Source organism: Hyaena hyaena, unplaced genomic scaffold, assembly GCF_003009895.1.
Source record: "Hyaena hyaena isolate Hyena2069 unplaced genomic scaffold, ASM300989v1 scaffold_971, whole genome shotgun sequence".
NCBI classification, from domain to species: Eukaryota; Metazoa; Chordata; class Mammalia; order Carnivora; family Hyaenidae; genus Hyaena; species Hyaena hyaena.
The window spans coordinates 480,180-500,049 of NW_024081604.1; the positions used below are offsets into that span (position 1 = coordinate 480,180).

Genomic DNA, 19,870 nt, shown 5'->3' on the forward strand with positions numbered 1-19,870 from the left:
GACTTAGAGAAGCATTTCAGCAGCCTGGAGAACCCAGCTAGAGTGGAGATTGTGGCACTGCAGGAGCATGTGACTATTTTCTTTAAATTAAAGAAAGCCTTGCAATGGTGCCACCCTGGTAACCCTACAAATCAAAAAATAGTAATTCTAGATGGGACTATTTATTAATCTAACACATCACCAGGAGGAAATACAAAAATATTTAAGAAGGTAGTATTCCGAAATTAGCTTCTGATTCCAACAAGGCACTGCAGGATTGGCAAGATATGATATGCATTGAGTGCAAACATGTCATAGGATAACATTTTATTGGAAAAATAAAAGGTGTTGGAGAAATAGCTCTGAATTGGAACCGAATGACAGTCCTGATGTATCTAGTGAATTGTCGTTTTTCTATGAACTCCTTTGAGACTATTTTTAGCTTCAATGTCCATATCTTTAAAATGAGATCTATCTTGCTCTATTTGTTATACTTCATGAGGTTATTATATCAAGTGAGATGCACATAAAAGCTGTTTTTGAAAGCATATTATATATCAGGGTGCCTCGGTGGCTCAGTCGGTTGAGTGTCTGACTTTGGCTCAGGTCATGATCTCACGGTTGGTGGGTTCAAGCCCTGTGTCAGGCTCTGTGCTGACAGCTAGCTCAGAGCCTGGAGCCTGTTTCAGATTCTGTGTCTCCCTCTCTCTCTGACCCTCCCCTGCTCATGCTTCTCTCTCTCTCTCTCTCTCTCAGAAATGAATAAAAAACATTTAACAATTTTAATAAGAAAGCATAAATATCTTTACCATATTCAATATTAGCATTGTTATTAAACAATTGTTCAAAATATAATTTGAGGTTAAAATAAAATATACATAGAATATCTCTGGAAAGATATAGAAAAGTCTGTTAACTTTTGGGAGAGGAAATGAGGAACTGGGATGGCCATGAGACTTTCTTTTTCATGTTTTGCAACTTGTAATGTTTGAATTTTGTACTATGTGCATACATTAGCCATTCTAATTAATTAAACATAATAAATTTATTAGACAAATAAGAGTTATCTTTCTGAAAACCATCATTCATAACTTTGACAAAGAGCAACTGAATACAGGCTGTATGTCAGCTGCTTGGCTTTAAGCTGTAGGTCAAAAAAAAGAAGGGTCCAAGTCAAGAGAATGTTTTGGTAACAACCATCAACGTGTTTGCTTCTCTGAAAGAGGGCGCTGGTTCTGAAATGGAATGAGCTCTTGAGGGGAGTCTACATTAATAGTATAGGAGAAGGAAAATGAAATTGGGTAACTAACACCCCAGACCTGTGTTACCAGGGAAAAGATGCTTCAGGGGATGGAGAGGATCCCATAATTAAGGAGAGTTTCTCAGGAAATAGCTTATCAGAGCAAGCTATGCTGTGTAATAGAGCTTCTGGACATAACTGGGTCAAGCCCGACTACAGAATAGATGGGCTCTAGGATTGAATGCTGGGTCAGTAGAGGATTATCGAAGACTAAGGCAATGGAATAATAATTTCATGTGCCCCTTTTAATTTAGAAGAAGTTAATAACTTAAGGAAAAAAGAACCCCAGGCCTACCTCTGCCACCTATCACCTTGAACAAGTCATACTTTATTCTGGCTTCAATATTCTCATCTACAAAGCAAGTATATTAGTGATTGCCTCAAAAGATTATTATTCATCCAAGAAACATGCTCCTCTCTTAAAGTGCCCCTAGGTAAGACTTCTGAGGGTTCAAGGTTCAATCTGGGTATTTTAAATGGGAAAGGACTTCCTCGGATGAAAAATGGAAAAGAATTAAAGATAAGGTTTCCCTTTATTTACTTTCCCACAAGAAGAAAACACTTCTAACATGAAAGGGAGACCCCTGAGAGAAAAGAGCAGACCTCTAAACAAGTTTGCTGAGGAAGGGATTCAGGATTAGCTCTATGGAAAATTCAAGATGGAGGATGTTTCTGTCTCCCTTTTAATATTCTCTAATCAACTTCAATATAGCACAATTGCTGAGTGCCTGGTATAGGTAAGGTGCTCTTTTAGGGACTCTATGATGTCTCTGTTCAGTCAGAATTACTGTAATTTTTCTCTTCTTGTTCAGACAGGGCTTTGGCAAGGAACATGAAACTCAAAATGCCTTCACTTATTATAAACTTGATGCATTATTATAGGTAAGTCACAATTTTCCAATTTTAGTTTCTAAAGTATTAACTGGGTACAGAATCTGCAGTAGTTATTGTCTTCCCAGATCATTTTGAGGATAACTTAGAAATGTATTATATGTTGTATAGCAGATATCTTTTCTAAATTATGTGAAAAACAAATATTATTTCAAATCTATGTAAGGAGCTCATTGTAAGGTATCTATAGAGCAGTTTCTTATGAAATGAGGGGTCTCTGCAGCTCATGAAAATAATCATTCCCAAATTCAACCATTTTGTAAGTGTCTGCTTTTGTGTATGGAAAAGTTTCTGAGGTGAATTACTTATATCTATTTGGCCAGTTGAGAAAACTAAAATATTAGCAGTGTGTGTGTATGTGTGTGTGTATTTATGTACATCTATGTATCTATCTATATCTATCTAGAGTGTGTATTTATGTGTACATGTATAATTTTTTTTACCTGTAGACATACTGATAATTAGCCTCATCCCAAGGAACAAAATAAGTAGTAAGATATATAATTAGAGGAGAGATAAACAGACAGAATAGGAAATTCATTCAAAATTGCCAAGAAGATCATAATGGCTACCATTTATTGAACCCCAACTATGTGACAAGCATTAAGCAGCTTTACATATGTCATTTCTAATCCCACACTGTCTTGTGGGGTAGAGGGTATTATCTTTCCTTCATAGATCATAAGAGAAGCCCAGAGTGTTTCAGGAACAATATACACAAGGAGATGGAACTCAAACTGCTAATTGGGTTGGCAGTTCTGTCTGAGAAGTCCACATTCTCCCTGGTGTGTCTCCCTGTTGACTGATTTGTACAGTACACGCTGGGCAACTCACCAATGTTTTCTTTTCTTTGAGAATTGAGAAGTAGGTGGCAGATCCTGGCCCAAGGTGACAGGATCTCCACTTTCTGGAAGTCCTATGTTTCTCAGCGATGTATTGTTGGTTAAAAATACACGTAATGATGGAAATTTGGATCTTGATGTCCTTTAAGAGTCATTTAACTCTATTACTTTTGAACAATTTTTTCGATTTTAGTTCATGTGCACAACAATTTTTAAGGAATGAGATGCATAAAGAAAATGAAAAATGACACTGCACAGGAGCAATGACTATTAACATTCTGAAATATTTCCTCGCTTAGTTCTTGTGAATATAACACAATTCTGAAATAAACTATCTTTTCACATATTATTAAAACGTTTTCCTAAATTCTCCCCCAAAATAACTTTATACACACTACTTTTAACAGCCGCAACTCATTCCACTGAAACAATGTTACAGTTTACTTAATGATGACTCTGTTGTCAGATATTTAAGGCGTTTCTAATTGATACAATAAACAGTATTGCAGTTTTTCACAAAGTATAAGACTCTTGACACATATTGCAAAATTGCTTTTCAAAAAGCTACCCCCTTGATTTATAGATAATAAAATGGAGGGGTGGTACATTGCTATGTTTACACAGTTAATAAATATTTGCTGCAGGTTTTGAATCAATCCTCTCTCCATAATCTTTCTATGGTTACTATTTACTCTGACTTAGACAGGTGTGGTTGGTGAGATTGTCAACCATATCCTTCATAATCTTGGAGGAGACACAAATGCAGCATGATAATGGGACAGTCCCATTCTGGATAGCCTGATAGACCTCATCCCTCATTTACCAGCTCTGTGGGCTTGAATAAATTATGGAAACTTTCTGAGCCTCCATTTCCCCACCTCTCAAAGTGGGGAAAATAAAGCTTACCTTATAGGGTTATTATAAAGAATAAAGAATGTCAGATATATAAAAGTCTAAGCACACAGTAGGCTCAGTAAATAGAACTTGCTTTTTTTTTTTTGAGAATAGACATGGCATTTACTCTCATGTTATTAGTTTAGGCCATCAAAGTCAAATTCCTCTGGAGTATTTTTTTGTTCATTACTATACATTCTGGCTGGTATCTAAGGTTTGAACGAGCTAACTCTCTTCCAAAAGGTCTGATTTTGTCTTCTTTGAATTCTAACCTCTGGAAAACAGAGCTTCTTTGTAATAAAGTTCTCTGTGTAAAACAAAAGAACTTCCACAAAAACCTTCGTTAAATCATGGAAAGTAACAATGAGTATGTCAGTGTTCAATGTTTTCTCTGCTTCATTGCCACTCACCACCATTCCTGGTGTGCAATTCAAATATCAGGTACAACAGGGGAAACTATATGCCAAACTGAGGAATTATAAAGTTTACCTCCTCTAAACCTCTATTCCTAACCTTCCTCTTTTTACTCCTGAAAAGACAGATTTTCTCCTTTCAAACACGTTACCCTCTTCATTGCAAAGCATGAACTTTGGGTGAAAAATGTAAACTTTGGAAATGATAGGAGTGCTTGGTATCTTGACTGTGTGTGTTTGTGTGTGTCTATCAAACTTATCTGAACACATCAAATTGTATACTTTAAATATACATAGTCTGTTGTATGCAAAATCGACCTCAAGATAGGAGTGAAGAGAAAAGAATATATACCAAACTAAGAAAATGAAGCATGAAACAAAGAGCAAATTGAGCTATGCAGCATATAGGAATTTAGTGGAAGCCACCACTATCCTGAGTTGAGCCCCTTATACCTACAGAAGCTTATCACAAAGTCAGACAAGGTTCCCAAGCATAACCCATCTTAAAGGGCCTGTTTGTCCCAAGTTCCTCCCCAACCTGTGCACATTGGTAACTGAAATTCCTCCTGGTATTGTCACTCCTGCCCAGCCTCTGGAGACAGGGCCTTTTCAGCTGAGTGTGTGTGTGCATGTCATGCTACCTCATTAGCTAATGCTTTGCTTTATTTACCCTAGTGACTCCTAACCTTTCCCCCCAGGAACCCTAAATTGCATACCAGGGGGATTCTGTGACTCTAAGGTTCAAAAGAGGCTCATAATTTTTCAAGTGATAAGTTTGCATGTTGGCATAATTAGCAGAACTCCCAAACAGCTATTAACACTTGGACATCACTTACTCCTGCTCAATCCTTCTATCCCTAATGTGCTACCCTGTCCCCTCACCCACTCACATGGAAGCAAAGATGGACCATCATGATTCTGACTGATGCATTTGACCTTGGCCTCATGTTGTTTGTGACCACAGGGCTGACTGCCTGTTTCATGCCTATCCACCCCCCTCCAAACCATATCATTTATTTTACTTTTGTTGGGGGGGGGGTCGTGGTAATAGGTCACTCAAATGGTTTTCTATGGTCTGCTGTGTAAACTTTAGAAGTACTACTCTCCATGCTGTCCTGGGGTTGCAGGCCAGTCAGCTGGGTAGCACTACAGAGTGATTTGTTGAGTGTGATTGTTCTATGTGGGCCCACAGTCATTGTGTCAAGTTTGGTGTGTGGGAATAACATACGGGACTGGTAAATGTAGAAAGTGGGGAGGACATGGGGATGAAATCAGAAACAAGATGGCGCCAGGTCCTGGTGGGGGTGCTGACAGGCGGGAGAACAGGGTGTTGGGAGGCTATATGGAGACCCTACCTACATCCCAAGGCTGCAGGGCTTCCTCTCTGTCCTCTGTCTCAGTGGCTCAGAAACATGCCATGAGGCTCTGGACACCCCTCTTCCAGGCACACTATCCTCCCAGAAGCCTGGGATCCACACACGTCTTACTTCCAGTCAGAGGAAGCAATTCAGATTTAAGTTAAGCTTTTAACTTAATGATAAGCTAACCCGTGCACCTTGAAGAGGGCAGCGTGGAGCCTTGCCTTTACTCTAGCATCTATAGGCCGGTGCAGTCACACACAAGGCTCATTTGTGAAGATGTCTCTGAAATGTATTCACCGAAGACAATTATAGAGGTTTAAGACTTCCGCTCTTCAATTAATGATATAAAATTAATGGTCCTTCATTTTTACATACTATACAAATACAAATGATGGTGTCATCTCCAACTGTAAGCCTCTCTACTCGAATGCTGAATATGGGCCCTTTAAGTTGAGTTAGAGCATGTGATCCTCAGGGGTGTGACAGGGTCAAACTTTGCATGGTATTTCCAAGGTTTCGTTATGGTACATTCTTAAAAAGCAGAATTTCAGAGTTGACACCAAAACCTGTTTCAGGGACTGATCTTTTGGGGTTGTGGCCACAGAGGAGGGCAGACAGGAACTGGAGGACAGCTCATAAATCTCTTGTTTTCAGCCTGAGGTTTACCAGGCTCCACAATCAGCACATTTCCAAACAAAGGACAGATAGATTCCTGTAAGATAATGAGGCAGGTATAAAGGAAATGCAGTGGTACTCAAATATTGTACCCAAAGAATATCCTTTTGCAAACAGACCCAGGGGGATATTTGGCCAGGGAGCAGACGTATTTTCTTGACAAGAAGTTCTGAGAACTACCAAAAATGGCTGGCTCAGTGGCTTAGAATGGGGAAAACTGAGATGTTATGATCTTTCATTTCGAAGACTAGAGTAACCGAAACTAAGGACTTGGTGGCTTCTTTTTTTAAAATTTTTAATGTTTTTTATTTATTTATGAGACAGAGAGACAGTGCGAGAAGGGAAGGGTCAGAGAGAGAGAGAGGGAGACACAGAATCCGAAACAGGCTCCAGGCTCTGAGCTAGCTGTCAGCACAGAGCCTGACACGGGCTCAAACCCACATACCGTGTGATCATGACCTGAGCCGAAGTCGGCCGCCCAACGAACTGAGCCACCCAGGTGCCCCAGGACTTGGTGGCTTCTGACAAGAATGATGACATCCTTGCCAGACTCACTGTGCACATATCCATTCCATGAGGTGTGTTCCTGCACTGCAGATGCAAGAGTTGAAAGTACTGGATAGCCTGAGTGCCCTCACACTGAGTCAGTATCTTTACTTTCATTTGGGGAGTTTTTGTCAAATCATGGGACACCATCTGGTATTTGAGTCCTAATGGGAGTGTGTAATTGAATAGGACTGGGGACTAAGGAAAGTGGCAGAAGGGACATGAAAGAAGGAAAACATAAAGAGCCCTAACAGGAGGAATTGGGTCCTAGGCTGATGAATTCTGAGGTCTCTTGCAGCCAGGATCACTTGGATTGATGGACACACTTCTGCAGCCAAATTCAAAGAAAGCGTGGCTATTTATCCTTTGTGATCTGCTGAACTGCATGAGACACAAATATTCAGAGAATTTTTTTTCTGTGTGGCAAGACAGAATTTCTTGGCCGCAGGAACACTGTGAGTTGAGAAAACTCAGAAGTCTGGAAGATGCAGGTTTAAAAAGTCTGCCTGTAGCTACGAATTTGCCTGGTGGGTAATGACAGTTGTGCATGAGGAAACTGCTGAGCTTTTGCACAGGGCTGGGGTGAGGGGAGTTTTGCATCTCAGTGAAATAAAGATGTGTAGAGTGGGTGGAGTCACTTTGCACAACCATGTTGCTGATCACTGCCCAGCTGTAGCTGTACCAGGCAAGCAGCCTTGCTGGTATCCTGCTCCCTTAGAGGAAGGCATTCAGGGTGCTGCCCCAACACAAAGTTATGGATGTATAGAATGAACATGGGGGGTGGATCAGAAGTAGGAGCTGACTTCTGTACTTACAATGAGGGAGAGAAAATTGTATTCACCAGCATTCCTGTTAGAGAGAGCTCTGAAGATATTTGGGTGAAGAAATATTTTAATAAGCCACTTGGGGCACAGGGTGGGACCCAAGAGTATCGTCAAGCTAGAGAAATTATTAATCTGCTCTGCTGTGATAAGGAGAGGAATTTGTCATAATCATAAAAGGGAAGAGGAAAGGAAAGGAAAGAAAAGAAGTGAGGGAAAGTGGGGGGAGTGTTGAGAAGAGGGGTGTGAGAAAAACACCTCTCCATGGCTCTGGCTCCAGCCCCAACTCTTATTTATTTATTTGTTTGTTTATTTATTTATTTTGAGAGTGAGAGTGAGAGAGAGAGAGTGAGAGCGAGCGCACAAGCAGGGGAGGGGCAGAAGAGAGAGAATCCCAAACAGGCTCTGCACAGTCAGCACTGAGCCCAATGTGGGGGGTGGAGGGGTGGGGTGAGTCCATTTCATGAAACAAGAGATCATGATCTGAGCTGAAACCAAGAGTCTGATGCTCACCCGACCAAGCCACTTAGGTGACCCACCAGCCCCAACTCTGAAATAAAGTGAGAAAGCTCATTAAGGGGTTTTGTGAAGATCCCTGAAGGAGCTGGGTTAAGGTGGGTGAAATAGAGGAAGCACCAATGAGTGTGATCATCAGTGAGGAAGAGCCCACAAGCACATTAGTCATGGACAATCTCAGGATCATAGCACAACCTTTGGATCTTAATGGGTGGTAGAACTGGTTTTGAATCAAGTTTTTCTTATTCATCCAAAGGTAGGGGTAGTGGGGGTGTGGGCAGCTGAAATCCAATTATTTATGTATAACTATAAAGCAACTGGAATATCTGAAGATAGCGGTTATCAGTATATTCTGTATGAGACATGCTACCTAAAATAAAAGGAAGTAGTATAGAATCTAATTAATTTGGACATAGGGCCTCTATGGAGAAAATTAAGGTAAAATGAGGTCATATGGGCAGACCCTAATCCATGTAAGTTACTTAGGAGATAGGGGTTTCAAAGCAGTAATTCAGTTAATCTAAGGCCATTAGAGTGGCTCCTTGATCCTGTACCACGGATGTCCTTATAAGAAAGAGAGAACCAGAGTCAGGCAGCCATGCACAGAGGAAAAACGTGACAAGGCAGCAAGAAGGTGGCTGTCTGCAAGTCTAGGAGAGAGTCCTCACAGGAAACCAAGGCTGCTGGCATATTGATCTTGAACTTCCAGCCTCCAGAGCTGTGAGAAAATAAATGTCTGTTGTTTATGGCAAGAAAGGGGAAATATTCCATTTTTGCTTATGTTGCTGATGCATGTATGTGCTATTAGAATGCAAAGAAACTACTGAAACCCACAGAGAAATAATTAAGTTTTTACTCTTGGGAGGAGGGAGTAGGGGGTAGGAATGTTCATGGTTGATTGGGTTAATAGTGACATAGGATACTCTGATTTCAAGGGAATCATCTAAGTTGAAGCTTTCCTCTTCAAATGGAGAACTAATTGCCCTCCTCCCCACAATTACCCTTTAAAAGCTGCCTGCCTTCTTGGGACTTTATTGTCATACTGTTCAATTTTTTTTTTTTCGAGCCAAATTGTCATCTGATATTATAAAAGATCATTAAAAATGGTTCTTGTTTTGGGTTGCTCTGCAAGTCACATTCTTCACCTAATATGTGATTAAACTCCTGTGGAAGGAATCAACTTCATAATGATACATATCAACACTGAATAAATGAGGAAAAGCTTCTTATTCACATTTAGCACCTTCTTTTCACAGATTTAACATCTCCATTCATGTTTTCTTTTGAGTCTCTGGGTTGAAGGTATAGATTTATATATTTTTTTCTTATAGTTAAAATGGTAACTGCCATGCATCATTTTAAAAAAGGCAATGATAAGAGAATACATTTTATGTTTACACTACACCAATTTTATACACCCAGGTCAATTTTACCTTAAGGAACTTTGTATAATATATTTCATCTTTTTGTAAATAAATGTAAATAATACATTTTATCTTTCTGATATACTAATAAATGTCAAGGTCCTAATAAATTCCATGCCACCTTCCAAGGCAGAGATTCTAAAGATTTTTAGGATGACTAATGTTTCTAGTCCTCTTTCCTTGCATTCTCTCTCTCTCTTTCTCATACACACACATACACTTTTTTATACTAAACTTTTCTTTACAAAATTCTATGCCAAAAATATTGATTCAGATATTCGGACTGTGGCAACCATTCTGGAGGAATTAAGAATCCATTACTTCAGTGTTCCCTCCAGAAATTATTATTCTAGGTTATTGAGTTTTTTGATAAATTGAAGGCAGGTCAATAACTTTTTTTCACCTTTCTAAAAGTAATTTGATTTTCATCTTAGAAAACAGAGGTTCATGAATATTGTTTAATATCGATGTAATGATTATGAATACTAGAGTTGAGAGTCATTCTGTAAAGGCCATCATACACAGCTTCTGTACAGACTTGAGTTAAAAAAGAAGTAGGCATATTTACATTGATTTTACATCACATCTTGGAATGTGGCAGGGATTTGAATTGATAAATACATTTTTATTATGTTATGTATATCTTTTAATGTGGAGTTCAGGAATTTCCAGCTTGTATGAATAATTAAGGCCAAATTAAGTAGGCATTTACTGCAGAAGTAAACTAATGTGCTTTTAAGGGCATAGTTTAATTTGGCACTTTAAAAACAACTGACAAATGTATGTCAAATAAAAATTTACAACATATCTTTACATAGACTATTTTATCTAGTTTTTATTAGATGAATACTATAGGCTGCTGTCTCAGGCTTACAGACTAGAAAATGTTCCAAATACTTAGTCCTAATACTACATAGCTACTAAGTAAGCAGTCAAATCACAAGTAATGTATTCCAAGAAAGTGACTTTTCTACTTTGTGCTTTAAGTTATTCTTATGCTTCTGCATAGGTTTCCCATTTATGGCTCTTACACCAAAGTGGGAATAAATAATTTACACTTAATTTACAAGGGGCTTTTTGTATTAATTTTATTCTGGGCAAGAAACAAATTCTAAAAGACGTTAATCTCCTTGTTTTATTATGAGATTCAATGGCTTTCCGAGACCATAAGGACACTTCAGTTATTATATATTGACCTAATTTTCAGAAATTTTCCATTCACTTAATCATTGTATATTAACTGGAACATGAGTGGCTGATGCTGAGTAAAACAGAGATCCCAGGGAGTTAAGCAACTTATGAAGCAACAATGAACTAGAAGAGAGAGAACTGTAATGATATAGATATAGAAATAGATATATAGATAGCTAATAGGTGAATATATATATATCTGGAAGTTATAAAGTGGTTAGTCAGGACACTTGGGGCAAGAGGCACACCCAGTTCAATTATACATGAATTACTGGTGAATTCTGGCAAACCATGCAACAACTTATCTGAACCTTAGTCTCCAGTCTATATGATGAGAAAATAAAATCTCTACAACAGAAGGACAATGTGACAATGATATGAGATGATGTGAGTTGGTGTGCTCTCTTGCTGTTAAACTCCTTGTAATTATTTTGAAGGAAAAGAGAAAACAAACTTGACCATGTGCTTCTGGGACAAAGTTTCAATAAGCATCTTTTAAAAATCATATATTACATAAAATATAAACTGAATGAGTTCAAAGTTTCCCATGTTGTATGGACATTTAACAATTATTTCCAAGTTAAAATATAGTACTTGTTTTACAGGTGAAAAAGATTTGCAACTGGGTGGAGCCATTGTTCTTTGGATGGCTGCTGTTTCTTTAAATTGGGTGAAAAAGCTGTACAGTTGCTGAGTCAGATGATCCGGCAGCCTCGGAGATTCAGAGCAAGAAAATGGTGGCACTCAAAAAAAAAGAAAAGAAAAAAAGAAAGCAAAACATAAGCTTCCTTAATACATCTGAGAAGTAGGTATAAACATTAGACAAATTGTATTTTAAAGGCAGAAAAATTATAATTTGGAGGGCAAAATATTTTAGTTTTTCTTATAATGGCTAATTGCTTTTTAGCTTGCATTATATATATTATACATACATATACTATACATATATAGTGTGTGTGTGTGCGAGTGAATGTGCTTCTTAAGAGAGATACAAATATTTTGTCCATAAGTGCTTTATTCTGTTATGGCTACATTTTACTGCAATTTTGTCTTGATTGAGAAATATAATTTAAACCTGTGAAACTCTTCTTTGTTTTGTTTTTCCTCTCTTATCTAATTTTAGATGGTCATGTTTACCAGCCTTGCTTCTGGTTTGGGTAATAAAATGAAATGAAAGAAACCTCTTATGTATGTATGTATGTATGTATGTATGTATGTATGTATGTATCTATCTATCTATCTATCTATCTATCTATCTATCTATCACCATTCATCCTATGTAAGCAGGAGTAAGTTTGTATAGTGTTTCAAAAAGATAAGATGTCATAAATGTTTTCTGGGGAAATTTTGTCTGGTGCTATAAGCTTTAACACACAAGTATGTCCTGTTATATCCTTCCTCCCAAAATGTTCTGACAGTAAAAACCTGGGATCTAAGAGATAATCTTTTCCAATTTAGATGAAGGATCACATAAGAATAAAGAGTTTTCTTTTGCTTAGTAAAATAGCTCCTCCGTTGATTATTTACACTCTCCTGGGGCCCAAAGTATGATTGATTCTAAAATCTAAATCTTACCCAAAAGCCTGGGCCCTGATTTAAAAATAAATAACCAAACATAATGTTATTAAAAAAGCAAAGTTGGCCATATGTGCCAAATGATGTTGCAGAAATCCACCTGTAACAGAATCCCCTTCAAGTACTTATTTAAAATGTAGATTCTTGGAATAAAATGCAGATTCTTGGCACCCTCAGCAAATATGCTGAATTAGATTTCCTGGAAGGGAGCCGAGAAATGTATATTTTAAACAGCAGTCCAGGTAATGATACTGCTGATAACCTTTGCCTCTGTTCTTTGACTTCCCATTACTCTCATGGTTAAATTAAGAAAGTAAAGGCATATTTATTTATACCACTCTGATTGCACAATTTCATTAGTTTCAGTTTGTTTAAGAGATTACATATCTTTGTTCATATAGTTCTGAACCTCTACAAAACCATTCTTCCTATTGGCTTTGAAGCCATTTAAATAAATTGAGGGTTTTTTGTTAGTTTGTTTTAGGTAAAGGAAAAAAGTGACATCTTGATGAAGAAGAATTAAAAAGTCATTTGTGATAGAATTTTTATATTTTCATGAACAAAGCCATTATGTTACTCGCAATATAAAAAATAAAAATCAACTTATTATTTTTCAAAGGACCTCTGAAGCATTGGAATTTTAAGTCTTGTGGTTGATGGGTTTAATTTTTTCCTTTTATTACTTCTTTTCTGATTATGTAGGTTTGCACAGTTTCAGCCATCCTTCTAGGGCTCATGAAATAAAATAACTGCACTGACAAGCAGGGATTGTCTTCAATTTTCCCTTCTTTAAAATATAAATGCTACTGGGGCACCTAGGTGGCTCAGTCGGTTGAGCGTCCGACTTCAGCTCAGGTCATGATCTCATGGTTCGTGGGTTTGAGCCCCACATCAGGCTCTGTGCTGACAGCTAGCTCAGAGCCTGAAGCCTGTTTCAGATTCTGTATTTCTCTCTCTTTGACCCTCCCCTGTTCACACTGTCTCCCTCTCTCTCTCATAAATAAATAAAACATTAAAAAACAAACCAAAAAAAGATAAAATATACGTGCTACTGACACTTTGCAAGTTCAACAATTGTCAGTATACGTGGTTTTGCTGAATACATATCAGCATAGCATGAATTAGGATATGGTGAATCTGCACAGGACCCAATTTGGGCATTTTCTAGGAAGGGGGAGAGCCTTACAAAAAGACCTTCCTTCCCCTACTGAAGGAAGTCTTTATCTATTCCCAAGGTTATTTCCATTGGTTGGCTTACCGTCAGAGAAACTGATCTTGTTTTAATACTTAGTGATTTTTTTTCATTCTAATAAATGATTTCGTTTGAATGGCTTAACACAGGGGAAGTTTTCAAACACGAGGAAAGCTGCAGTATGGGAAGAAACAGTTGAGAGAAGAATTTGAGGCAAATTCTTCATCACTGAAAAAACATCAGGGTCAGCCTCCATTCAGTCTTGTACCTCAGACAGAGAGCAACAAAGAGGAGGAGGCCTTTCAATACTCTTTGGCGCCCAATTGTCTCTGAAGGGATTGGCTGCCGAGTTTTGGACACTTTCCCATAGTGAACCTGACCCATTCCGCGACTCCCCTCCAGAAAAAAGGCCTGACCAGTTCCAAGCTGAGGAGGTGACAAAGAGATGTCCTCGTCATTCCCTGCACCCCTCCTGAATGAGAGAGGCCCTCACTTCGTCCTCCACCTAGTGAAGCCCCAATCCTGCTCTATGAGTCAGTCCCTGTTACTCAGATCACATCTTACCTGAGGAAACAGAGTGTGAGGCGAAGCGGCCCGGGGTGGTTAAACACAGAAGGGGTGCATTCGCAGAGTGGGATGATCTGTGGACTATGCCTCTAAACTCTTGCTTAGGGGTCCTACCCCAGCTGCCAGTTAAATCTCCGGGATCCGCAGCATCTCTGGGAATTGAGAGGGTGGGGAGATGGGGTGAAGGAGGGTGGTCGCAGCTGGGAGGTGGGGGGAGGCGAGGTCGGTGCAGCTTTGAGTCTTGCTTCCTACGGTGGACTCTCTCTATGGTCCTGGGGGGGCCCTTTGCAGCCCTAGCCTACTGTGAGACGTGGTGAGCCCCAGTTTGAAATCGTCTAGAGAAGAAAAGTGAGAGGGATTTCCAGAAGGGGGCAAGTTATGTGACCACAGGCCTAACACCCAAGCTCTTTGGAAATAGACACAGCTATACGTTTATAGCCTATGTAAAAACGAACTAGGTTGTGAACAGGCACAGGGAGCACTGGTCTGAAGTCACAACTCTCTTCGTGCTTTCTCCAGACCTTATCAGAACCTTCTTATATATGACACTTGGCACAACTCAGTTTCCTCACTGCCTCCCCCCGCCCAATCTAACGCTAAGCAACCTCTCAGTTCATCCCTAATACACCATCATTTCAGGCTTTGAAAATAACTTACACACACACACACACACACACACATTTTTTTTTTTTAGTGGTGGTGGTCATAATACTAGGGAAAACTCAAAAGTATAACAAAGAAATTAAAGATCACCAATCCCAATTCCCCCATCCTGAGGAAAACACTATAAAAATTTTGATACAAAAACAGGGTGTATGTGTGTGTCCAGAGAGAAAGGAAAGGAGGAAAAACAAGAATAAGAAGTGTTTACTGTTTTGAATTTTGAAAATTCACAGAACTTTATAATGTAATCATTTAACATTCTACTAAATATTCTTCAAAGATATGATGATTGTCTATAATATTCCAGAGTCCAGAATATTCCAGACCATTATTCCAGAGCATAGTTTTGTACAATTTAACATCTTGTTGCTAGAATTTAAGGCAATTTTCAATTTCTTGCTACTATTTGTTTCTATTAATCTTTGTCAGAATCTCTCTTTCATTGGATGATGTCCACACAGAGAATAATTGAATAAAAATGTATGGATTTTTTTTCTGATTAAAAAAATTTTTAAAGTATGCTCTATGCCCAACATGCTTGAACTTGCAAGTTACATGATCTATGGACTGAGCTAGTCAGGTGCCCCTAACTAAACGTATGGACGTTTTAAAAGTTCTTCATACCTACAGTAAAAATGTCCTTGCCAGTGGGGGGGTTAAGAAATGCATTAATAGTTATTATTATGTGATCATTATGTGAGAATGAGAATTTAGAGAACTGTAGTTTTAAAAAGTAAATACTATAATTTTATATTTATAAAGTGAAAGGATATCCATCGTTTACATAATTTAAACTGTAGAGATAAAGCACGAGAATTTTTTTTATCAGGTTAGATTTTGCAGCAGGCAGAGGATTCTCTCTCCGTGTTTTAATATGGAGGGGACAAGTGAGATTGTTCTCAGAATGGATGAAAAATTAAAAAAATAAAGATCCTGGGTCAAATGTTCAGCTAAGAAAGTATTTTTGAGATGATTTAGATCATTTTACTAACAAGGGTCATTCACATGCTGGGAAAATGGTGTAGCTTAATCCTACCATGGTAGTTACTAAGTGATGAACTAACATGTAATTAACAGACCTATAAAATATTAAGGACATAGACAAGGTTATGTCCTTGCTTCCTTAGAGATGACAATGGACTTTTTAAAATTCAAGAGACCCCAAAGAAGTAAATAAATTTTAAATTTGGTTTCTGAAAGTGTTATAGTTTCTTTACATAATACAACCTGGGGATCATGTACACATTGGGAATTATGGTTTATGCTAACTGTATAGTACTTACCTTGAGAGAATGCTATGCTGTTAAAGGGGATAAAAAATCCTAGGGGTTCCCAAACAGTAGTAAACAAATAAATACTTCCTATTGTAAAAATATGACTATTTTGTAAGTGCATTAAGGTAGAAATAACAAATCAATTAATGTAATTCATCAGGCATCTGTGAATAAGAAACTAGAAATGTGGGATTTTATTATATACATTTCCAGTCATATAAAAATAAGTCATAATGATACATAGTTGCAGAAACTTTAAAAATAAAAAATAACACCTTCTATATTTATATTAATATTAAGTAATTCATACAAGAATTTTTTTTAGCATTGTGGCTCTTAAGAAATTCTATCAGTCTCAACATAATTCTCATCCATTCTACATATATCCTTAAATCAATATAACCATAGGCATAATATATATTTATGTGAACTATATAATTATATGTCATTTAAAATTAATACTTCCTTAAGTTTATATATGTGTATAATTTAATAAATGAGGTTGGATAATTGCACATATATTTAAGACATTTTCTATTCTACCTAAGTCATGTGTTCTGTCTTTAGATATTTCCTAAAAATTGGGCTTTTCAAATAGCCAATACATTTTTAAATAACTTTACATTATTATTCTTGAAAATTGACTTCTACCTAAATTAAAAAAAAATGGCTACTTTCAAAGAACCTATCATTTTTATATTTTTATCACTTCATAAAATAAATAAAATGTCTTTAGCTCAAAGTAATTACACTATTACATTGTGTATTCCTAAAATAGAAAGCACATAATTATAATATTTACATAGATTAAAACTTTCTACGTTGTCACTATAGATTTCTAGAAGCGAAAGATTACTTTAAATAAAGTTGCTTTAAGTAGAGAGTAATAGTAACAACTCTGATATTCAAAACTATATGATGGCTAAACATTTGCTGGCCAGAATAAAGCAAAACAAACATAATCATAAAACAAACAAACAAACAGTGTCTTGTTAATGCTTTAAAATTAAGGAAAGTTAAGTCCAGCAACATGCCATGAAATCTTTTAAAAACTTTTCTTTAAAAACACTGAACTTTCATAATTATATGAAAAAGAAAACGTGTATTTACCCTATACATTGTTTGTAATTTTTTAAAAAGATCTTATTTTTAAGTAATCTCTACACCCAAAGTGGGGCTCTAACTTACACCGGAGAGATCAAGAGATGCAGGCAAGATGTTTGTGCTCCTCGGCCTGAGCCAGCCAGGCGCCCCTGCTCTTAAAGTTTTGGCAATAGAAATGGAGGTACCTAACTAAACACCTATAGTTTAACAGTTTTACATTTACATGCCAAAGGCCTATTAACGTTGCAAAAAAAAAATTCCCCCTCCCCTGGCCTTTGTTTTTTTTTAAAAACGTCTATTGGGGGAAATGGATGCCTTACTTGTGTAAGGTCACAAAAATGAAGTCTCATTAAATTGCTTTTAGATTTATTATCCAAGTTCTAATTAGGATTCTGCATACTGTAGTAATATGTATTTTCAATTATTCTGGTCATAGGAAATTACACCGTGTAAAGATTGGTGTGATGTGAGGACAATACTACCCAGGATTTTGTTTTTCAAGGAGTAGGCCTCATTTTTAAACAAGTGTTCTTTGTGGCCTGAGAGATGAAAATGTGATCGGTAGTGATTTCTCAGACTCACCACAGTAGGTCTATTTTTTGCTAAACATTTGATGCTAGGCATCATTCGGGGCAGTTTGAATCTGTCAAGTTTCCAAATAAGAAGTCTGCACTTCACTACAAAAGCCCAGCTCTCTATAGACTGCAAAAGCAACTGTTTGCTTCTTCGATCAGTGTTACTATTTCGAGAAGTCACACCACGTGCCAGCCCCCAACCTCTATCATCCCCCACTACTTTAAGCATAGAGAGTTGACCTGGCAGAGGAGACAACAGGTGACCCCCATAAAACTAAGACCTCTGGTAATACTTTCCTCCAGGGAGAAATAAAGTACCCTAGAAATAACACCTTTTCAGTGTGTGTGTGTGTGTGTGTGTGTGTGTGTGTGTGTGTGTGTGTGTGTGTGTGTGTGTGTGTGTTTACTGACTCACCCAGGAAATTCAGGAGTGACTGACTTCTAAGGTGGGTTTAGGATCTCCCGGTTTCCCTACAGTTTCACCGAATTGAGGAGGTGTATGGAGGGAGCTCCGGGCTCAACATTTTGGGAGTGCCGCACCTCTAAGCGACTGTAACCCAAACCGGGAAAGAGCTCCCATCCCTAGAAACCTCCTCCTCCTATCCTGGTCCGGAAGATGGTTTATCTGTATGAAATCACACTAAACAACGTCTTCCAAGGGCCGACTGCGCCCGGGACTTTTCGAGGCCTTTCTTACCTGCTCTTCTAGGATGCAGCAGCTGCGCTCTGCGACGGCTCCTCACTAGCTTTACCACCACGGCCGCAGCGGCCCGTGCACCCGGCGCTGCCCACTCACCCGCGGGCCGCGCGATCCGCACAACAAAAGTCCTCACTCGTGGAGGGCCACCAGCGCGCCGAATCCGCACCGTGATCAGAAACGCGCGTACCATACTTTCGCAGCCGCCGCCACCGCTGTGCTCCAAGACCGCTGCGCCGCCCTTTGGCACCAGAGGTAGATAGCGCCGCGCCCGCCCCCCGATCTCAGATCGAGACCCACGCACCGCCCCCCGCCCATCCCCGCCCCGCAGGCGCGCCCCCGCGTTCCCTGCGCGTGCTCGCGCGCCCCCGACCTCCCCAGATCTGAGAACCGTTCTGCGCCCGGCGCGCGCGGGAAAGGCCGGCGGAGAAGCCCGGAGGGCGCGCGCGGGCCGCTAGCACCCAAGGTTCCCCTTCCCCCACCTCCTCTTTCCCGCCCGATCCGCGCGGGCGCCCCACGCAGTGACAGCTCAAGGGCCTGTCGCCAGAACGCATCTCCAGGCCCCCGCCCCCTCGCAGCATTTGTCACCTGACACGGCCGTAAGCAGGAACCACCGCGTTGCCTGGCGGCGGCTTCCAGTCCTGCTCGCTCGCGCCCTAGCTCCCCTGCCCCCCCTTCTTTTATTCTTCGCGCCCCTTTCCAGAGATCTTCCATTCCTCCAAACCGGATTATTTAAAAGAGAAAAAGAAAGGAAAAGCAAGGTCATCTCAGCATTCGCTCAGCCACTCAGGAGGCTGGATGTCAGTTTTGAAAGAAATGGCGCTCCGCTCCGCTTCTACATTTGGGAAACGAGCGAAATTAAAGGAAACCGCTGCTCGCAGCCGACGCGACATCTGGACACTGAGTGGCGCTGGCGCCGCCAGACCGGCGGGCCTGGCGCCCCAGCAGGTAGGTGGAGCCGAACCCCAACCCCGGTTTCCTTGCTGGGTTGGGGTACCTCTTCCCCTCTCTGCTCCGCGCGTTGCCGAGAGCGCGGGGCTGGGCGGAGAAGCCCGGCAGTTTTTATTTTCGGTTTTAACCTTCGAGAAGCGGCGCAACATCTGAACGCTTCTTCCTCTTTCCTCCGCCCGCGGCACTCCCCTCCCCCCACGGGCTGCTCCCCGCTTTTCCCGGTTTCCTCGCGGTCACTGATTCCCGGCGGGCAGCCCTCCTCCTTCTCCTCCCTCCCGGCGCTTCGACACCCTCCGCTTTCGCTGCCGACTGCTCCGCGCGGTCGCTGTCCGCGCCCCGCTTTTCCTTCCCCTGCCCGCTCGTGTCTTCCACACCACCGATCCTTTATTGCCGGCCACCCTCCCTCCCCCTTCCCCACT

General features: G+C 39.8%; 1 protein-coding gene across 2 annotated transcripts in view; it reads right to left on the bottom strand.

The window, feature by feature from the left end:
- The window catches only part of CDKN2A (cyclin dependent kinase inhibitor 2A), a 30,983-nt gene extending 12,207 nt beyond the window's left edge, over positions 1-18,776 (bottom strand). The window contains exon 1 of one of the 2 annotated variants that reach the window (XM_039221258.1): positions 18,501-18,585. Coding sequence is in view for 1 of the 2 variants with exons in the window: in XM_039221257.1 (XP_039077188.1) it covers positions 18,501-18,693 (193 nt within the window). In the remaining variant the exon portion in view is untranslated. Of the gene's footprint in view, positions 1-18,500 lie in introns of both variants that reach the window. The other variant, XM_039221257.1, reaches the window with a different exon arrangement.
- Positions 18,777-19,870: the final 1,094 nt, after the last annotated feature.